This window comes from Megascapheus bottae, chromosome 33 (genome assembly GCF_031878675.1).
Source record: "Megascapheus bottae isolate mThoBot1 chromosome 33, mThoBot2.hap1, whole genome shotgun sequence".
Lineage (NCBI taxonomy): Eukaryota > Metazoa > Chordata > Mammalia > Rodentia > Geomyidae > Megascapheus > Megascapheus bottae.
Window position 1 is genome coordinate 4,530,961 of NC_143541.1, and position 22,655 is coordinate 4,553,615.

Genomic DNA, 22,655 nt, shown 5'->3' on the forward strand with positions numbered 1-22,655 from the left:
CACACCACACACACACACCCCAACAGCAACAACAACAACAACAACAAAGCTTCAGCTTTAGAGATAGTATTTGTGAGCCAGGAATGTGGCTTAGTGGTAGAGTGCTTGCCTAGCATACAGGAAGCCCTGGGTTCAATTCCTCTGTACCACATACACAGAAAAGGCCAGAAGTGGTGCTGTGGCTCAAGTGAGTTCAAGTCCCAGGACTGCCAAAAAAAAAAAAAAGTCTTCATCACAGTGATTCAAGATGAGTCTCCCAAATAATCTGTACAAAACTATTTGTAAGTCACAGTTCAGAAAAAGGAAAGAGAGATCCAAGGGCTTAAAAACAGAGAAAGGAGAGTGAAAGAACCAGAAGGAAAAATTTAACAACCAAAACCAAAAAAGCCTTCCCTGTCTGGGATGGAAAAACTGCCCGAGTGACATTCCTTCCTTCCTGCACTTCCCTGGCCCACAGCAGGACTCACCCCAGGTGAAGTAGTGAAAAATAATTTGCAAATTGTCTTGAATGTGAAAACCCAAGATGAATGGCTAGGCTGCTTAGAGAAGAAGAGTCAGTATCAGTGATGCGAGGCCTTCCATTATTCTTGCTTATCCAGTTTGTCAGATTTAAACTGTGTTGGGTTCCCTAGGGTCTCAGAAAAGAGGAAAGGTGGGCAGAGCAGAAATGGGGGAAATTTCTTTTCTCTCAGAGAAAGTTATGCCTTTAAGTGTGAATCCTGAATGTTCAGCCTGCCATAGAATCTGCCCAAGATTCTGTATCACATTCTAGGTTCTGTGAAGGATTAGTTTAAAAAAAAAATAGATAGTAGTCCTAATATTTCAGGTTTACGGAGAGGAGAAAGTAGAAAAACAGTAGAGAAAATGCAAAGATTTCAGATAATGGAGACAAAACAGGCATTAGGTTCACTTTGGGAATTTTAAGCTGCTTGCTGAAGATTTAGGAGAAAATGATTGTAGGAAGTATTTTGTAACTAAAGCAATGCAACAGGAAATTGTCTTCAAAGAGAAATTAAAACACTGCCCTTTCCAGAAGATTCCTAGGGCTAGAGGTTACTAGTGGTTCGTTTTCAAGTGACTTGAGCACTTGGGCTCATTCGTGGCTCTGTGGAGAACCAGGCAAGATTCGAACCCAAGGCAACAGAATTAACATTTTTCCTTGTGAGAAGAATCCATGACATCTTCGGTCAGGGAGCCATTGTGAACAACAATTCTTGGTTATAAGATACATGGTACAAAATCCTTCTCTCTGCCCTTGTGAGCTTGTGTGGAAGGAAAGATCCAGGTAGTAAACTTCAGATAGTCCCAGTCATGGAGATTAAAATAAAAAAGATAAGACATGAAAGAAAGGATCTAGAATGGGAGCAATTTAGATGCAGGTAGGATAACTTTGGTAGATCAGCATCCTTGAGGAAAAGAAGAAAGGGGTTTCTGGAAGAAGATGAGCAAAACCTTTCCAGTGGTTAGTTTTTGTGATGCTCTTGGAACCTTCATTTTTCTCAATAGGTATAGGAGATATTCAGCATTGTCTCCAATTCACAGATGCCCACCCCGCCCCCAAATTAATAAGGTTCAAAGTGTTTAAATAACTCGCCAAAATCCCTCTGGGAACATCTGAACCCATGTCCATTCAATCCCAGTATTTGTGCTATTGACAACTCTGGATGCCCCAAGCAAGTACATTTAGTTTGAGATTTGCAGAGTGGGAAATGCTTTTTGTGACATTTAATGCCTGTAATATTTAGCTAGGAGAATCAGAAGTCTGGGGACAAGAGAGAGAAAAGTGGGGAGGGAGAGAGAGGGAGACAGATGGAAAGGGAGGGGGAGGAAAAGAAGAGAGGGAGAAGAGGACATGGAAAAGGCATCACAAAGTAGGTGCCATATATTAAGCCAATCACTGGAATAGTGAGATATTCTAATAAAAAGTAGTATTTAAAAAGCAACTATGTCCCAGGCACCATCACTTTTTGTTGTTGTGGACCTGGGCACTGTCCCTGGACTCCTTTTGCTCAAGGCTAGTGCTCTAACACTTTAGCCACAATGCCATTTCTGGCTTTTGCTGGTGGTTAATTGGCGCTAGCAGACTCACAGATTTTCCTGCCCAGACTGGCTTCAAACTATGAGCCTCAGATCTTGGCTTTGTGAGTGGCTAGAACGACAGGTGTGAGCCACTGGCTCCTGACTCTGGTTTCTTATACATGGCTTCTTACTTGTTGTTCTAAAAATTCAAGTCAGGACACTAAACACCGTGCTGTCTCCTTCTGCCCAGGTTGTGCTGTCTGGAGGTGATGAGTCAGTCCTGGAGTCCAGGAGGAGACTTTCCCATCTCACACTTGCTATTTTGAGGTGGATCTACATTTACCAAAGGAGAAAGGGGGTTGTGTAACTGAGTTGAGTCCTTGGCTGCAAATTGCACATGGCTTGTCTCTCCTGCTCTACAGTGGGCTTAATTGATTCCTGTTCCCTCTACCTAGCAATTGAAGGCTCTTTATTTAATTTCTTTTTCTCTTCCTCCCCTCAGGAAAATGTCAAGGACATTTTAAACCACAAATGTTCACTGTATAGCTAGGCATCCATTCAATGTGCAGGAAACAGCAGGGGATCTGGGACTCACTCAGCTGTTATCTAGCTACTTGGAGGCTGAGATCTTGAGGTTCCCTGTCAGAGGCCAGACCAAGGAGAAACGTTTGTCCAAGTAGGAAGAGGTTTTGAGGCACCCTTCTCCACAACCATGGCTGGGAACTGTGGCAAACACTCCTCATCCTAAGCTATCTGGAAGCTGAGAACAAGAAGTTCAAGGTTCCAGGCCAGCTAGGGCAAAGAAGTCCTTCAGTCTCCATCTCCATGGAGGGAAATTGGGTATGGGAGTATGCTCCTGTAATCCCAGCCAACGAGACTGGGAGCCTAAAGCAGATGGATTATGGCTCAGGTGTGTGTGCGTGCGTGTGTGTGTGTGTGTGTGTGTGTGTGTGTGTGTACCCTTTATTTCCAGCGTAGGCCCAAGTTTGTACATTACAGTGGAGATGACAGATCTAATTTTGAACAATTGTACATTTTCGTTGATGCTAGTTTTCTTTAGGCATTCACATGAACCGTGCATTTCCATTATCCTATATTAGTTGCACCACGTGTTTTGGTCATGGCATTTCTAGGCATGCAGATGAGGCATTGTGATTAAACCCTCCTGATCCCTTTCCCTTGTTTCTCATTTTGTTGACACTGAGGAATGTTAGGCACTGCATTCAAACCATACTTCTAACCCCTTTCTTCTTCTTCTTCTTTTTTTAATGAGTACATTTGTTTTATTGTTTTATTTATCTATTTATTTATTTATTACCAGTCCAGCTTGAACTCAGGGCTTGAGCACTGTCCTTGGGCTTTCTTAAGGCTAGTGCTCTACCACTTGAGCCACAGCACCACTTCTGACTTTTTCTATGTACGTGTACCAAGGAATTGAACCCAGGGCTTCATGCATGCTAGGCCAGGACTCTACCACTAGGCCACACTCCTGCCCTCATCAATATTCTTTCTTATATTTCCCCCACTTATAACAAACGTAATGATTTGCATTCGTGACTTAGTGAATGGTGTTAAATTAAGCAACATTCTTAAAACCAATGAGTGAACTATCTTCCGCATGTCCTCTGTTGGTGCTGTAGGTTTCAGGGAGACTTAATGTAACCCATGACAGTAAGACCACAGGGTTTCATCATCTCCATTTACATTATTTACTGGAGACATCTTTTTTTTTGCCAGTCTTGGGCTTCAGCTCAGGGCATGAGCACTGTCCTTGGGCTTTCTCAAGGCCAGAGCTCTACCACTTGAGCCACAGCACCATTTTTGGATTTTTTCTATGTATGTGGGACTCAGGAATCGAACCTGGGTCTTCGTGCATGCTAGGCAAGCACTCAACCAGTAGGCCAAACTCCTGGCCCCTGGAGACATCTTTTTGATTCTATTTCCCGTGGTCAATCACGCAGTACCACAGACGGGGTAAGTTATAAAAGGAAGGTTGATTTGGCTCATGGCTCTGGTGCAATGTCCCAGGGCTGGGCCTGGTCATAGCCTTTTCCTGGCAGAGTCTTATGGAAGTGTCTGGCATTCTAAGGAGGCAGTGATAAGCTCACCAGAGGCCTAAGCAGGCCGGGGAAGAGAGGAGACCACCACTGTCCATTCATCCTGTCAGCCATCAACCCAGTGGACATATTAATCACTGCCTTAAGTCAGAGCCATGGCACTTCTCATAGGTCAACGTTTCCCAACTCAATAGCTTTGTGCACACGTGTGTGTGTATGTGTGTGTGTGTCTGTGTGTGTGTGTCTGTGTCTGTGTGTCTGTCTGTGCATGTCAGTTATAGAGCTTCAGCTCAGAATCTTGTGCTCTTGTTTATTGTTTTCCTTCAAAGCTGGTGCTCAACCACTTGAACCACAGCTTCACTTCTGCTTTGTGCTGGTTGACTGGAGATACAAATCTTGTTGGTTTTGTCTGCTCCAGCTGGCTTCTGACTGGAATCCTCAGAACTCAGTCTCCTAAGTAGCTCAGTGTTTGACAAGACCCACCCTAGAAGCCTAGAGAAGTATCCATCCAGTCACTCCTTCTGCATCCCAGTTCTTCAGTGGCTCCCCAACATCTCTGGAGGAGAAAGACATGTGGGGAATGTTGACATGCGCAAAGGACGTTCTCCCTCTCCCCATGAACCACCAGGGTCTATCACAAGTGAAATGCATCCCTAGAAGAGTTAAGCATACCACTTTTCTCTCAGCATCCATTAGGAAAACAGGGTTGCTGTAATTACTGACTCTGACTATGTGGAATCTGAATTCGTGACCATTTTTTGGGGGGGGTAACGTAGAAATCCCCAAATTCTTCACCCCATTTCATCACTGTGCCTCAGGTTCCAAGAAAATCAGAAGAGAGTTTAAGAAAGACACTGTTTCAGAATGGCTGCTCCCTCTCAGAACCCAAGCTGGCTCTTTCTGAGGGCTGAAAATTCTGCATCTCCATGTGTGGGTTTTGTTTTTTGTTTTTTTTTTTTTTACTAAAAAGCTTCCTTTGCACACATCAACTAGACAGAGCAAATGTCTTTTAATGAATAAATGACATTCTAATAGGGAAGCTTTTTTGTAAATGAGCTCAATCTATTGAGGTTCTAATATGTAAAAATAATAGTGCAGAGAGTTATGCAATTCAAGCCGCAGCCAGCTCCCTGTGTGGAGTAAGCTGTGCAACTATGCAAATAGAATTTCACCAGGAAGAGAAAAAAAAAAGCAGCATCCTTGGAATGACACAATTTTACTTTAGATGCAAAATGTCTGTGTGGGAAAAAGGAACAGATCTCTTCCAGATAAAAATGGAGGCATGTCAGAGTGTTTATTTTTTTAAAAAATCTATTTGATTCGTGCATTTGGCCATGTGACAGCCACTGATTTGGCTTGGTTTTAAGATGTTAAGTCACCCTAACACTCCCTGCATGTCTCTGTGTGGTAGCTCTCACCACTCAACTCCAAACTTTCCCTCAAAACCCTTCGATGAGAGAAGGTTCTTACTTGGCAAGCTCATTCTCCCTCCTATTTCTGTCTGAGCCTGCAGCAGTGGAGTTGAAGCTCGTTTTCTGAGGCAGTGTGTCCCAGCCCATTTTTCTGAGCACTGTCAGAAAGCTATGTGTTTCTCATATGGTGTGGATCTGGACCAGTCACTTATCTGTGTGAGAAGGCTCCTTTACAGGTGAATCATTCATTCAGAGAAAGCCTGTACAAACTTCCAAGGCATCAGAACACTGGTGTCTCATGCTGTAACTCCAGTAGCTACTCAAGGGGCTGAAATCTGAGGATCTTGGTTTAAAGCCAGCCTGGGGAGGGAAATTCAAGAGATTCCTATCTCCAATTAACCAGCAAGAAACCAAAACCAAAAACAAAACCCCACAGGAGTGGAGGTATGGCTCAAGAGGCAGAGGCCTAACCTTGCATGAGAACAGCAACAGCACAGGACCTTGAGCTCAAGATCCTGTACCAGAGGGGAAAAAAAATCAGAGCAAAGTGGACCAGTGTTAATTTGGTGATATAAAGATGCCATCCACGTTATCAATGTCATAAATGATGTAATGTCATCAAGATGACAGTCTTTTCACTGTTTGCGCTGTCTGCTCTGGTTTACTTTGCTCTCCTTAGAATATGAACTTCTTCTGTTCTTTACACTAATGTCTTCATGGTTGCAGAATGGCTGCCACAGCTCCATAAGTCATGCTTGTACACATCAAAGTTCCAAAGCTGAAGAGAGCATATCCTCCCTGTATGTCTCTCCTTGTAAGACCCTGAATTCCACAAGAATTTCATTCCGGTGATTGTTCTCGGGAGCTGCATAATTTGTTCTTGCTCTCTACAATGTGTGTGCTGGGTCTTGTGTTCAGCAATGTGATCAGGTGTGACACTCGGTTCTCCTGCCTCAAGCTAGAATCCCAACTCCACACCCCCAGCAACCAGCAAGCGAGCCCATCCTGTACCAACTATCAATGGACAATGGCTGTTCAGAAAGAAACGATCTCCTTCCCTGGGAATTTACCCCTGTTCCCTTCAAACAAAGACGGCAGACATCCCAGACTTTGCCTAATCTTGCCGTACCTTAAATGTGGCATCCGAGCTGACCAAAACAAAGGGTTTGTGCAGAGTCTGAGAGAATGTGTGTTAGTTGCATTGCTACTGGCCTTCTAGCAAGGGACACTGACATGACAGTTCATCTTCTACAGGCTTGTTTAGGAGACTCTTTCACAGCAGGGATGAGAGGAGTCTGACCCGTGATCCCAATGAAGACATAGGAAATTAATTTGGTCTGCGATGAAGCAGATACCTGTACATCTCCTGTGCTTCTCACTGGCTGCCTCTGGACATCAGCTCCACCGATAAACCTGAATGGCTGTGGACGAAGGACATTGTTATAAATGATCAAACGACCAATGGCAAGTTAAAAGTTTGTCACCCAGGCTACGTGTACCTATCCCCTATTCCCTGGTACTTCTCACTGGACATTCCATCTTTGGATACAAAGCACCAAACCAAGCCGTGTAGCCGAGGACAGAGTCACACTTGTCGTGTGCCTGGCTTACACACGAATTGCACCGCAGCTTTCGGAGGTTAGCCACAAATTCGACTTTCGTTCATTCGGAGCAAGGGCACAACAGCTTTGTTGGTTTCATATACACAATTACGCTACATTGAAATCTGCTTTAAATGAACATTGCAAGGCAACTAAGTCATCTGTCGCTGTAATGTTTGGTGGCTGTTGCTCTGGTGTCTCTTTGGGCCTGTTACATCGATTTGGAGAAGATTATCAGCTTTGCCAGGCATTTGAGTTGATTCCCAGAGGAGGGACAAAGCGCTGTGCTCCGATGTCTGGTGTTGACCCTACCATATTGTGTGATCATCGTTTGTTTTGAGGTACCATTCTGGCGCTTCTTCTCCGAGATCAACTGTAGCCACGTGGCCAACTGACGTGCACAAATCTTGGAATCAGGCAGTAGCACACTTAGTGAACGATTTTTATTTGTTGGTTTTGTTTAGGAGCCTTTTCTCTTAACAGTGCCTGGGACTTTTTGATGTGACATTTGAACACATTTGTATTACTAATAGCAATTAAAATAAATGTTCCCACTTCTCAAAAAATGTGACATTTATACAGCCAATGCGTATCTTTTTCTCTCTTATTACAAGTGCTATCCTTAGTTTTATGGCTCTGGAATGGCTGCCAGTGACTTATTGCCTCCTAAACAGTGATATGGAGGAAGAAATGATTATGTTTTATATTTAGCTGGATTTATTACTGCTGACTTGAGCAAATGAGTTCATGGTGAAGATTCTTGGGACTCTAGTTCAAGTTTGAACTCAACCATTACAAGGTGATAATATTTTATGAAGTTTAATCCTTGAGCTATATCCTTCCTTTAAAATAATGACTTGCTCTCTGATTCACACACTGAATGTAGTTCACGTTCAAATATTGCAAGCTTTGTGCCTTTCATGTGATGGTATCTTGCATTAAGCAAGCATTCAAATTCCAGTGAATAACAAAATCATTGTTTTCTTTCATGTCGTCTCTTAAGAAGTAGTCACTGCAAAACAAAAACAAAAAAGTGTCTTGGACTTTGCTATATCCATCTAGTCTCCTTTTTTTGTTGTTGTTTAATTGTATTAAAAATTTAATAGTGTAGATATGGGGAAACTTGGCTACCTTCCTTTGTTGGGATCTATTTTGTTGAATTAATTTGTTAGTAGTTCATCTTTTATAAGCTGAGGATATTGGAAGTCTATACGTCACCCATAGACCGATTGATTAGGACTTAGAGTTACAAGCAACAGAAATGAAACTCAATATTTTAGCCCAGATAAATGGGCTGGTTTATGTAATGGTGTAGTCATGACAATACCTGCTCTGTCGGGAGCTCAAGCAACTTTACCAACAATCTTTCCCTTGCTGTTCTGATTTCCTCTGTGTAGGCATAAGCCTCTCTGACAAGTTTTCTTTCTATCTTTCTTCTAACCACAAGCACCACCCATGTCCTGAAAACATGAGGTATTTCAGTTTAAAAAAAAAAAAGGTTATAACAGGACCACTGGACTCACCTCGTAAAAAGAAAAGATAAAACTCTGTCTCAAAGAATGGGAGAATAAGGAGTTGCAAAAAGGACTCTTTCTTAGGCCCTGTCCCACAGAGTTGGTTAGGAAGGTGCATCTCCACTGCATATTAGCTCTGCAGGCTGGGGGATTTGCCTATATCCAGGACAGGCAGTGCAGTGTAAACCCCGCAGCAAGCACACAGGAAAGGGAGCTGAGGACCTGATCGCTGGCAAGAGGAGCAGCAGCTGAGCCACCAAGGGGGAAGCCTGTCAGAAGGTTTTCCTTCATGTCTGCTGCCATTATTTCTCAGAATGCTTCTGTTTATGATGCAACCCCGCAAACCCAGTTCTTCTAATTAAGCAAGCATTCTTTCATTGTACCTTGAGAGACAGTGATAGATAGCATTTACATTTCATTTCCAAAGAAGTGGCTGGCCAATCTTGTGAGTGTTGGTTTCAGACTTTGTGAGGTGTTTTATTTTGTTTGTTTGTTTATCAAGTGCAGCCTGAATGCTTGGGTAGTCTAATGGAGTTGAAGCCTTGGGTGATGAATCTGTCTTCCAAAAGTGCTCAGTGAAAACTGTATTCTAGGGGATTGTAGGTGTGTTGTGTTTTGCTGATACCTGGGTTTGAACTTGGGTCTTTGTGCCTACTCAGCTCGTTTCTTTGGCTGGGACTCCACCATTCTTGAACCATTTCTTCCAGACCTGAGTTTTGTTGGATGTTTTGGAGATGAAGTCTTTGGGAATTTTCTAACCAGGCTCGCCTGCTTGGAAATCCTATGGATCTCAATTTTCTAAGTAGCTGTGATTATACATGTGAGCCATCAGAATTTTACAGTAATGATAAGAAGGTGTTAGCACTGCAAGCCTACCTAACGTAACTTTTCAATTATGTCTTAAAAGAAGACATCTGGGGCTGGGAGTTTGGCCTACTGGTAGAGCGCTTGCCTAGCATGCACAAAGCCCTGGGTTCCATAGAAAAAGTCAGAAGTGGTGCTGCCGCTCAAGTGACAGAGCACTAGCCTTGAGAAAGCCCAGAGACAGTGCCCAGGCCCTGAATTCAAGCCCTAGGACTGGCAAAGAATCTCTCCAGCTAGAGAGACTGGTAACTCTCACATCACTTGTGGTTGCGTTGTTGTGCTTGGTGAACGTGATCTGGGATGTTGACATTTTCTCTCGAGGAAGAGGCAGAGGAGTGCACATCCATGCTTTTTTGGTTATTTCAAAGGGCAGGGTGAGGGTGGCTCATATCTGTCATCCTAGCTGGCTACTGCAGAGGCTGAGATCTGAGGATCATGGCTTGAAGCCAGCCCAGCCAGAAAAGTCCATAGGACTCTTCTGTCTAGTTCACTATCAAAGAGGCCAGAACTGCACACACACACACACACACACACACACACACACACACACACACACACTCCTCTGGGTACTGATTAAAAATCTAGATCTCAGCTGGGGGAGGTGGCTCATGCCTGTTATCCTAGCTACTCAGGAGGCTGAGCTCTGAGGATCCAGGTTCAAGGCCAGCCAGGGCACAAAAGGACCTGAGACTCTTATCTCCGATTAACCTCTAAAAAATGGGAAATGGGGCTTGGCTCAAGGGTAAGAAGGTAACCTTGAGCTGAAGGGCTCAGGGACAGCGCCCAGGCCCAGATTTCAAGCCCCATGATCCCCCCCCCCATATAAAAAATTAAGATCTCAGGGGACTCTCTCTCTCTCTCTCTCTCTCTCTCTCTCTCTCTCTCTCTCTCTGTCTCTCTCTGTCTCTCTCTGTCTCTGTCTCTGTCTCTCTCTGTCTGTCTGTGTCTCTGTCTCTCTCTGTCTCTGTCTCTGTCTCTCTCTGTCTCCCTCCCTCCCTCCCTCCCTCCCTCCCTCCCTCCCTCCCTCTCTCTCTCTCTCTCTCTCTCTCTCTCTCTCTCTCTCTCTCTCTCTCTCTCTCTCTCTGTCTGTCTCTGTCTCTCTCTCTGTCTGTCTGTGTCTCTGTCTGTGTCTCTGTCTCTCTCTGTCTCTCTCTCTGTCTCTCTCTCTGTCTCTCTCTCTGTCTCTCTCTCTCTCTCTCTCTCTCTCTCTCTCTCTCTCTCTCTCTCTCTCTCTCTCTCTCTCTCTCTCTCTCTCTCTCTCTCTCTCTCTCTCTCTCTCTCTCTCTCCCCCCCCCCATTCCATGTGGGAGTCCCAGGGAAGATACCGAGTCTGTCACTCTGTGACTGTCTGGGGTCATTCCCAGCGTCCAGGTGGAGAGGGGACATGCATGGGGCCCAGGTCACAGTGCGGTGGGGAAGGAGGGGGCACCCTGGGGGGGGGTGAGGAGGGGTGTCGCCCCGGGGTGGGGTGGAGTGGGGATGGGAGGAGGAGTGCCCCGGGGTAGGAGGGGTTCAGTGGGGAGGGGGGGGCGCCCCGGGGTGGGGTGAGGAGGAGGGGCGCCCCGGGGAGGGATGGGGAGGGAGTGGCCCCCCAGAGAGGTGTGGGGAGGGGGTGCGCCCCAGGGTTGTGAGGGGTGGGGAGGGGGTGCGCCCCAGGGTTGTGAGGGGTGGGGAGGGGGTGCGCCCAGGGTGGTGAGGGGTGGGGAGGGGGTGCGCCCAGGGTGGTGAAGGGTAGGGGAGGGGGTGCGCCCAGGGTGGTGAGGGGTGGGGAGGGGGTGCGCCCAGGGTGGTGAAGGGTAGGGGAAGGGGTGCGCCCAGGGTGGTGAGGGGTGGGGAGGGGGTGCGCCCAGGGTGGTGAAGGGTGGGGGAAGGGGTGCGCCCAGGGTGGTGAGGGGTGCAGGAAGGGGTGCGCCCAGGGTGGTGAGGGGTGCAGGAAGGGGTGCGCCCAGGGTGGTGAGGGGTGGGGAGGGGGTGGCGCCCCGGGGGAAGGGGCTGGGGCGGGGAGAGGTCCCCGGAGCCTGGGTGGGGGGCGCGTCCACCGCCGCCCCCGCCCCTCCCCCGGGCTGTCTGTCTGTCTGGCGTGGACTCAGCGGCCGGCGCGGCCCCCTGTCTCCCCCCCCCCCGTGTGTGCCCCGCAGATGGAGGAGCTGCAGTGGGGGCGCGGCGCGCGGCAGATCCCGGCGTCGGTGTGCACGCTGCCCTGCAAGCCGGGCCAGCGCAAGAAGACGCAGAAGGGCGCGCCGTGCTGCTGGACGTGCGAGCCGTGCGACGGCTACCAGTACCAGGCGGACGAGGTGACGTGCCAGCACTGCCCGTACGACCAGCGGCCCGACGAGAACCGCACGGGCTGCCGCAGCATCCCCATCGTCAAGCTGGAGTGGCACTCGCCCTGGGCGCTCATCCCGGTCTTCCTGGCCATGCTGGGCATCGTGGCCACGGTGTTCGTGGTGGCCACGTTCATCCGCTACAACGACACGCCGATCGTGCGCGCGTCCGGGCGCGAGCTGAGCTACGTGCTGCTGGGCGGCATCTTCCTCTGCTACACCATCACCTTCCTCATGATCGCCACGCCCGACGTGGCCGTGTGCGCCTTCCGCCGCGTCTTCCTGGGCCTGGGCATGTGCATCAGCTACGCCGCGCTGCTCACCAAGACCAACCGCATCTACCGCATCTTCGAGCAGGGCAAGCGCTCGGTGACGGCGCCGCGCCTCATCAGCCCCAGCTCGCAGCTGGCCATCGCCTCCAGCCTCATCTCCGTGCAGCTGCTCGGGGTCTTCGTCTGGTTCGGCGTCGACCCCCCCAACGTGGTGGTGGATTACGACGAGCACAAGACGCTGAACCCCGAGCTGGCGCGCGGCGTGCTCAAGTGCGACATCAGCGACCTGCAGATCATCTGCTCGCTGGGCTACAGCATCCTGCTCATGGTCACCTGCACCGTGTACGCCATCAAGACGCGCGGCGTCCCCGAGAACTTCAACGAGGCCAAGCCCATTGGCTTCACCATGTACACCACCTGCATCGTCTGGCTGGCCTTCATCCCCATCTTCTTCGGGACGGCGCAGTCCGCCGAGAAGGTAAGCGCCCAGGGGAGGGGCCCTCCCCCCGCCCCGGCCTGCTAGGCTCCCTAGGTGGCTGGGAGGGGGGGGGCGCGTGGGCCGTCCCTGAGGCTTCACACCTAGATCCCAGGTGGAAGCCAGCCTGGGTAAGGGAGCCCCCCAGACTGAGATCGCCCAGGGAACCCCCCAGATAGCCTCCAGCCCAAGATAACAGAGCCCCCCAGACCAAGATCACCCAGGACCCCCCAGATAGCCCCCAGCCGAGGATAACAGAGCCCCCCAGACTAAGATCACCCAGGACCCCCCCAGATAGCCCCCAGCCCAGGATAAGGGAGCCCCCCCAGACTAAGATCACCCAGGAGTCCCCCAGATAGCCCCCAGCCCAGGATAACAGAGCCCCCCCAGACCAAGATCACCCAGGACCCCCCCAGATAGCCCCCAGCCCAGGATAAGGGAGCCCCCAGACTAAGATCACCCAGGACCCCCCAGATAGCCCCCAGCCCAGGATAAGGGAGCCCCCAAGACTGAGATCACCCAGGAGCCCCCCAGATAGCCCCCAGCCCAGGATAACAGAGCCCCCCCAGACCAAGATCACCCAGGACCCCCAGCCCAGGATAAGGGAGCCCCCCCAGACTAAGATCACCCAGGACCCCCATACCCCCAGCCCAGGATAACAGAGCCCCCCCAGATCAAGATCACCCAGGACCCCCCCAGATAGCCCCCAGCCCAGGATAACAGAGCCCCCCAGACCAAGATCACCCAGGACCCCCCTCCAGATAGCCCCCAGCCCAGGATAAGGGAGCCCCCCAGACTAAGATCATCCAGGAACCCCCCAGATAGCCCCCAGCCCAGGATAAGGGAGCCCCCCAGACTAAGATCACCCAGGAACCCCCCCCCCAGATATCCCCCAGCCCAGGATAAGGGAGCCCCCCCAGACTAAGATCATCCAGGAACACCCCCCCCCCCAATAACTCCCAGCAGAGCTATGGTGGCTTTAGTGCTCCAGGGTCAACCTTGAGACAAATAAAAGAAAAAAATAAATGAAGAAAGGAGCAATGTCCAGGCTGCTATTGCCCCACATGCGAGCGTGGAGGTCTTCAAAACCAAGCAAGTTGGATAATATAATTACAAAAGAATTGTAACCCCCCGGGCTCAAGAGCCTAGACTCTGGTACCAGAGTTGAAATATGGTCTGAATCGCCCTCAGAAGTCCCACCCACCATGACCTTTCACACTGTTTTACTATGAAATTGCTCGTGGTAAGAGAGATGGTCTAGTCCAAAGCCACCTAATATTCCTAAAGTAAACCTTTCCTCTCACTCCCTCACCTGTCCTCATGCTTGCAGGTGTATTTCTTTGGGGTGAAAAATGAATAGGTGGCCCCTATTGACAAAGGGGGCTTCTGGGTTGCTTCCATATCTTTTCTATGGTAAATCATTCAAGTTTAAAAAATTTGTTTATGACACTGTATATAACTATCTCAGACAAAAAACAATCCATGAAAATCTGAATTGAAATGCGTTTTGTGCTTTCTGGGGGAAAGGTGGATGTATCTGGCAGCATTCTGTCTCTTCTCTGTAGCTCCTCCAGCTGTCACTGCAGATTCCATCTAGCTCACCCGCGATCCAGAGTGTGAGAGTTACCCACCCCACCACACAGACACCAGCACAGCCAGGCGCGTAAAGAGGAAGTTTAGTTGCCCTCTACCGAGGTTTCCTCCAGCTAGGTACACCCTGATCCCAGCAAGCCAGTCACTGAACGAGACGCATGGCTGACTGTGGAATTGGGAAGTGTATGAGAGTCACATGTAGTGGAGGCATATTAGAGTCAAAGTTAATTGATTCTTATACATTGGTCCAAAATAAAGCTAATAGGCATTCTCCCTGTATTTATTCCAAATAGGCAGCTATGACGAGTTCATTTTTTAATGCAATTAGTGTATGTTTAGTTGTAGTTTTGCCTGGTACGCTAACTTAGGCATACAAACATGGTTAACTTTTATACCCACCTAGCTAGTTATAGGCTATGTATCTGTTTTTGAGGTAGGGTCTCCTTTATATAATCCAGGTTGGCCTTAGCCTTGTAACCCTCCCGTCTTCTTCTGAGGGCTGGTATCACAGGTGTGTGCCTCTGCACCTGGCCTGACTATAGAGAGGGCCTTGTCCAATGTCAGGACATTCAGAAGCCAGTCTACTTTCAAATTACTTCAGATCAAGTCACCCAAATGGTCAATGTACAATGGGAAAAATCAAGATGGAGGTAAAAATGTCTAAAAATATATGTATGGGAGACTAGATTCTGGAATTCGTGGAATGTGGCTTTTATTGTTACCGCTGCTCTTGGCATTTCATATAAATGCTTTAGCGGCATCCAGTTGCTCTTTCCAATGAAAATGATGGTGTTTACCAAGACAGTGTGATTCAGAAGCTGCAAGCTTGGGCTCTGTTTCCTTCATGTGAATATTTCATGAAACCACGCACGATTCTAAAACTAAGGGAAGCGAATGGTTCCAGATTATGGCTTTAGTCGTTGAATGTCTTAGGAGAAAGTTCTTCTAAAATCCACATTCAGTGATCAGAGCATGCTCCTAATGGGATTGCTCAAATTCATAATGCACGTTTATTGCCTGTGAAACCAACTTGAATTTCATTTTATTTCTTCTATCTATCCCTGGGCTAAGGGAATAGTAAAATGTATGAGTTTGGAGATTGAAATGCAATGGAGACAACAAAATTCTTGCAGGCCTCATGAAAACCCAAGGAGAGGATTATGTTCTTAAAGTGCACAGTGCCCCCTGCAGTAGGTGAAGGGCGTGAACTCCTGTGCATTTACGCTTGGGAATCTATCTGGAAGGCACAAAGGGTAGTCACTAAGGTTTGACACAGGAGTCTTGTAAACGTGTGTTTGAGTCTTGGTCTCCGTCATGTCATTGTTCCTGTTTAGCCACTTGTGGTTATGCATGTGTAACTTTCTCAGTTAAAATTCCTCAAACCATACAAGGCTTCAGGGATTCCATTGACTGTAGTTGTTTTAGAAGACATCGGACTGGCAGAATTGAACTTGGGAAAGAATTAGGTTGTTTCTCATTGGTAGGCATTTGAACCAAGAAATCTAGAAAACATACTTTCTTTGTACACTATCCTAGTGTGTGTGTGTGTGTGTGTGTGTGTGTGTGAGTGTGTGTGAGTGTGCGTGCAGAGTGTGGGCTTGAACTCAGGGCCTGGATGCTGAACCTTACTTGTTGTCATTTTTTTTCTCACTGAAAGCTGGAACTCTATCATTCGAGCCAAGCCAAACAAGTACAAGGGGGCTGAAGGCATGTTTTCCCAACTGGCTCCACACAGAGTCAGTGGTTTCCTATTTTTGTTTCTGTTTAACAGTGTAACTACCTGAAATGGAAAAATCGCATTGCAACAGAGACTGTAAAAAAAAAAAAAGAAAAACTTCAGTAAAATCAGTGAAAACCATTTACTACTTCAGAAAATTTAGCTCAGTTTGATTTTGCTGAGTTTCTTAGAACACAAAGAGTAAGCAAAATTCTAATTGTCTCATGAACTATCAATCCCCACCAAGTTTATTTTTGCTCTTGCCAAGAAGAATGCAAGGGATTGTGGGTTACCTTGTTTTGTCATTGCTAATCCTAGATCTCAAGATAATGGTCATATGTCACTACTCTCTCTTATTTTTATTGTAATTAATAGCAGAGTTACATTATATTCACCAGATAGAAGGTGCGTTTCTTCACAAACATTGATACTCCTTTTCATGTTTACTATTCTATCTTAGCACTCTCTATGGAAGGATTGGATTGCTTCCTCTGAAAAGCAAAGATATGGCTTGTTGATTTACCTGTAAAGAGAGTTATGCATAAAAGAAGTTACAAAATCTAAGCAGTGACCATGTGATAAAAAAATCAGAATCTTCATAGTGGATCCATTTATATAATACTTCTAAGCCAGATTATGTCTAGAAAACTTTCTAGGCAAGCTGGTACAGTCATAGGAAGCATAAGAATGTGGTAATGAATAACGGACAGGTGTATGCACAACCAGAGTACCACGAGATAATACCCCTTAATGATATGATGATATGGTAGCCCTTTTGGTTTGTATAAGTATGCTCAATGATGTTTACATAATGAGGAAATTGTTCCTTGCCGCCTCTCAGTGTGAGTCCCTGCATTAAGTGACAGAGGATGGTACTGTATCATTTCTTACATGTGAGCAGGAAGTCAAGTGTCACCCCAAATGGCCCTACACAGAGAAACTAGAGCTTACTACCCCAGGCCTGGGAACTGGGGTCTCAGCTGTCTTCTTTTAGGGTTTATCGTGCAGTTATATGTCTATAGAAAAGGTGAGAAGGAGAAAAAGAAAAGGGCTGACACAATCAAGGGTCCGAAAAGTTTGCTACAAATGAATAAGAGCATCAGGAAAGAAGAGTTTTGCAAACAGGACACCCCACCCCCTACCACACCCTATCAGAATAGAAGTAAGTGTTGTACCAAAAAAATTGAATAACAGGATGTAGGGTTTTTTTTTAGTCTTATTCCCACTGGCACATCAGTGTGTAAATGATAGAACTAAAGCAACTGATAGCAAATGTTTATGTATCTCAAAACTGTGTAATCTCCTGAGGCATTGGTTTAGCAGTAAACACATGTCTGCTCACCCCATGGAATCATGGGAGAGCCCTGAAGGCCTAAAACTCCACAGCCTTTAACAAGTGTGCTAGAAGATTACCCCTCACAGCCAGCTTCATGTTTTATCACCAAGATTTATACCTTTGCCCACCTCTATTCTCCTTCCCATCCCCTGCCTATCTAACAGTCCATCTTCTAAATAGTTCTTTCATATGGACTTGTGGATCCCTTTAGATTAAATGAGTTCTCATTTCAAACAAGGATTAGAAAGACACGAGGCCACATCAAAGATAAAGCCAATGATTTTTGTTTGTTTTAATCTAGAGAAGTACCACATTCAGGACTTGAATTGTAAGAAGCAGTATCAAGGCTTGAACCCTAGAACCAGGCATAATAGGTAAAAAAAAATATTTCCAAGGAAAAAAAAACAGATGTTACAGCGAGGTGCTGGTGGCTCACACCTGTAATCCTAGCTACTCAGGAGGCTGAGATCTGAGGACATCAGTTCAAAGCCAGCCCAGGCACAAAAGTCTATGAGACTCTTATCTCCAAACAACCAGCTGAAAACCAGAAGTGGTGCTGTGGTTCAAGGGGTAGAGCACCAGCTTTGAGCTGAAGAGCTCAGGGACAGTGCCCAGGCCCAGAGTTCAAGCCCCATGACAGACAAGAAAAAGTAAATAAAAAAGAAAGGGATTTCACAACCCTTTTCTCTTCTACATATAAAAGATTGCTCCCCCTCAAATATGAACCCAAAACCTGCTCAAGCAAATACAGGACTCAGAAATCTTAGGCAACCCTTTCCCCCCCACCCTGCCCAGGCAGTCATTGCTAATCTTGAAATCATTCTCAACAGAGCCTTGAGGCAACCATGATTAAATAGGAGCTTGAAAGAATGTGAAACCTATGTGTCATGTCCGCTTTAATAGTAACTCTGACAAATGACACTTGATACTTTCATCCCAGCAGCTGTTTGCAATCATAAGTATGAAAATCAGAGGCTGAATTAATTATTAAGATTGATCTCCTTGATCAGGAATGCTGTCTCATGCCTGTAAACTCATATCTACTCAGGAGGCTGAGATCTGAGGATTGTAATTTGAAGCCAGACCAATCAGAAAAGTCTGTGAGACTGATATCTCCAATTCACCAGCAAAATGCTACATATAGAGATGGATGGCTCAAGTAGTAGAGCACTAGCTTTTCATGAAAAAAAAAAAAAGCCAAGCAGGATCTTGAAGCTCTGAATTCATTTCAATACCATCAGCAGACAGAAGGAGAAAAAAAAAAGTGATAAATAACTGGAATTAAAAATCAGTAAGTGCAACATGACATTTAGGTGAAAAATTATCATCTGAAGAAAGGGGGTCATGTGGATATACACCCCTGGGAGGTAGTGTGATCGCAGAGGTCACATGACCTCCTTTTATGAGCAAATTTTGAAACAGCGCAAACTCTAACACGTCACTCCCGAGTTAAACGTTTGTTTGTGGGGTTAAACGCCACGGGATGGGCCAAGCACATTTTAAAGACTACAGCTGTGAGCTGAAATCCCTCTGACCCTTTCTCCATGCACACATGTTGGGTCATGCCAATGTCAGCTTGTAGATACGGTCCCCTTGCTCTCTGCTTTCCTGGAACCACACTCCCCTGCAGAGGGGTGATGCAGGCACACATAGCCTGACTACACTCTTCAAGGGATTTATCTCCTCGCTGTCCACCAAGGTGTATAAATAAAGTAGCACAGGGCATCTGGGAGTGATACTTTCAGGAACACCCAGAACGTGGGCAGGGGTGAGAAGCAAGTGGCAGTAAGATACCATTGAAGAATTGATCTATGGTAATCGACTGACAGAAGATGGCACTTTGAAGAAAAGACTGAGTGAGGGACTGAAGAAGAAAGAATCGGCTTGAAAGCTGTTTTGAACTTTACATATGGCAAAAGTATATGTGACGAGGCTCTGCTTAATCTTTCCTTCCTTTGTTATATTACTTGGTTTTGAACTTATACCTGCATATATATATATGAATTTTAAAAATAATATTGTTCACTATGAATCTGCACTCCAGGAGCAATAAAGTGGAGAAAGACGTTGTCTCCTAGAGACTACTGATGGTCAGAAACTGTATGTTATAATTTCTTGGGTTTTTTTGTTTGTTTGTTTTTGGGTTTTTTTTGCCAGTCCTGGGCTGGAGCTCAGGGCCTGAGCACTGTCCTTGGACTTTCTCAAGGCTAGAGCTCTACCACTTGAGCCTCAGCACCACTTCTGGCTTTTTGCTATGTATGTGGTACCGAGGAATCAAACTCAGGCCTTTGTGCATGCTAGGCAAGCACTCTACCACTAGGCCAAACTCCCAGCCCCTGTATGTTACAATTTCTATTTCAACACACACACACACATTTTAAATAGCAGTCCTTGTCTTTTCTTCCGGAGTAGTCAGTGAGAACCCTCACCTTGTCTCTAAGCAGAGCAGAGAGGTCTGGTCCAGTGCATCCTTTCACTGAGGTCCTGCACATGCAAGCTGAGCCTAGCACCTGTACTGCATGTTGAGGTCTCGCCTCTGCTGTTTGCTTTTGTCTGTTCATATTTATTTCAGAAATCTCTGTAGCTCTCCTCCTGTCTGGGGCCTGCTATGGCCTTCATGGGAGCTCAGCTTCTCTCTGAGCATTCCTCTGGAGCCAGCTGTTTGCTGGTCTCGTGTGCACCCACAGCCAGGCCCAGTGGTCTATCCTCTCCCCATGATGTTTTGGTTCATTTCAGGAGTCGTCACGTAGGATAATTGCTGCCCTCATCAGCTCGGTCCCTTGTGTCACCAGATAGCTAGTTCAGCAGGTAGGAAGCCAAGAGCATGTGTAAAACTCAGCGGAGCTGGAAGTAATATGGAAATAGCTCGATGCATTCAGACAAAGGCTTCAGCCATCCGAGGCTTGAACAGAGCTGCGCAGAAAAAGCAATGCCTGCTAAAAGGAAACCTCAGTGGGAAACCTTGAGCACACCCCTGCCCCTGGCGGGGAACCTTCAGAGCCCAGTTGTCCAATAAGCTGTCTTCAGCCTGACAAGTCAGTCATGAAGAAACCCAGCCACCAGGATACAGGAACCACCTTCCAACTAGAATGAGGATAATGAGACAAGTCTTTGTACTTGAGCTTTTCTCAGAGAATCAAGAGACGACCTTGGATTTCCTGAAACAGACAAGGCATTGAGACAGGGCCTCGCTTGCTGGTGGGCAGACAGGGCGATTGCCAAATCCAGACTTGAGGTCATGACACCCCAGGCCACAGTATTGGCCCATAGGATTCTATCAGATTGCCCATTGCCCACGGGCACTCCTGTAGATCTAGAAGCTTCCCTCTTGCTGTCTCCTCCTGGCCACCATCCACAATCGCAGGCACCTAGTGAGGCTCCTCTGTGGATGTGTGGTGATTTCCTGACAGGTGGGATGGCCATAAGCTGGTCAGGAAGCACCAAGAAGGGAACCAATCAAGAGTACCTATTTAGACAATGCTCGTGAGCTTGAGGGCACTGAGGGCTGGAGGGAAACTGAGTCGCTAGGCAAAGGACAGGGCAAGGTGGGAAGTACAGCATGATAAACAACACACATGACAAGTCAGGGCCTCTAGAAGCTCTGTATTTTGTGTGTCTAGTTACTAGAGAAGAAGGTGCTATCTCTTCATTGTTTTTGGTCAAGGCTGGTTCTCTACCACTTGGACCATAGCTCCACTTTGTCTTTTTTTGCTGGTTAACTGGAAAGAAGACTCTCCTAGACTTTTCTGCCTTGATAGACTTCGTTTGAGCCCAGGAGACTTCCATAAAGCATCACAAACCACAGCCACTGGGCCCTCCACAAAGGCTGTTCGCTTTGTTAAATGAGTTTTATGGAACATTACCCTGTGCATGCCTTTTCCTGTACATTTACCTGTCTACATGGACAGGGCCTTGCATTTTCCTATGACTGCTTTCATATTACAGGAGCCAAGAGTAACTGTGATCTAGATCATAGGCCCGCAATGCTGAAAGTATATCAAGTGAGCCTCTGAACAAATCAGTTTGCTGGATCTGCCTTAGCTGGCCCCTGCTTCTTGTCTTTCAAGCTTTTGTTTTCAATGACTTTGCTTCAGTCTTGCCATGTTATTTCTGATCAAAATGTACCAGGGCCATTTCTTTTAGTTCAAGGCTCTACTACTCGAGCCATATTCTATTTCTGTGTTTGTTGGTGGTTATTTGGAGATGAGTCTCCTGGATTTTCCAGCTTAGGCTCACTTCAAACTGTGGTCCTCAGATCTCAGCCTCCAGAGTAGCTAGTATTACAGGCATGAGCCACTGGTGCCTGACCTGGACTATGAATAACTTTTCAATCGGTTGCTCCATTCATTCATTATTTATTTATTTAGCACAATCCAGAGTAGGTTTGCTGTTGCTTGCTTTTCTGTCATGCTGCCCTCCTCTGGCAATTCTGGCGGCTCAGGTTCCACTTCCCGCTGGTTCTCACAAAGTGTGCATCTCTGGTGAAGCAGAATGGCACTTCTGTTGAATCGGGCTTCCTTTCCCCTTGGTTTCTTCTTTGTTCTGGATCATTTTCCTTTAACAGTTTCAGGAAGCTAGCTTGGCTTGACAGTGTTTAACGTGCCCAGTGCACACATTAGTTCTTGTGGCAAAGACTCTAGCTTGGAACTTGTCTGTTTATAGCAAAGCAGTCGACATGCTGGGTGATCTGAGGCTTCCTGCTTTGTCGTGGGACTGGCTGGGGGCTACCCTGTGGTCACTGGGACCACAGGACCCCTTTCCTATGTGGCACTATAGATGTGTACAGATGACACCCCTGTTGCTTCTAAACCCCAGAGGATATGACAACAGCTATCATCTAACCTCTTCCTTCTATGTTCATCAATATGGTGAATTACTAGCAGATGGTAGTTCCCACTTAAAAATAAGGGAGTTGTTACATTTCTAGGAATTGAGGATGAGAAAGAATTGGGAAACATTCCAAAAGTGGAAAGATAAAAATATCCATCTCATTCCCAATGTCTAACTAGTGAAATGCCTTGTAGAGCCAAGTGTGGTGATAGATACCTCTAATTGCAGCAATTCAGAAGCTGAGATAGGAAAATAATAAGTTGGAGGCCTACTTAAACTATATAGGAAATCCCTCTCTCTCTTTCTCTCTTTCTCTCTTTTTCTGTGTCACACATACATAAAATCCAAAATAAGTTTCTTGTACTTCCATACAATGTACTATCTAGAATTTTTTGAAGTAAGTTCACCAGTTGTACAGACTGTCAGTTATCAATCATTATTTGAGCATACATAGGTAGGTTAAAGACTTCCTGTGTATCATTTTGCTAAAACTCCACATAAGACTGTAAATAGGGGCTTCACCCCTCTTTACAAATGAGAATACTAAGGGGCGGTCCTGAGTTCAAAAAATACATACTAAGTAAATTTTTAAGACACAGTGATAATAGAAAATGAAAAGAGCACAGGAAGTGTGGGATGGG

At 46.5% G+C, this 22,655-nt stretch overlaps 1 protein-coding gene across 4 annotated transcripts in view; it reads left to right on the forward strand.

Moving 5' to 3' along the window:
- Window positions 1-22,655, forward strand: part of Grm7 (glutamate metabotropic receptor 7) — a 562,936-nt gene that overhangs the window by 423,209 nt on the left and 117,072 nt on the right. For all 4 annotated transcript variants that reach the window (XR_016533549.1, XR_016533548.1, XR_016533550.1 and 1 more), the window contains exon 8: window positions 11,606-12,541. Coding sequence is in view for 1 of the 4 variants with exons in the window: in XM_090324015.1 (XP_090180141.1) it covers window positions 11,606-12,541 (936 nt within the window). In the remaining 3 variants the exon portion in view is untranslated. The remainder of the gene's footprint in view (window positions 1-11,605; window positions 12,542-22,655) is intronic.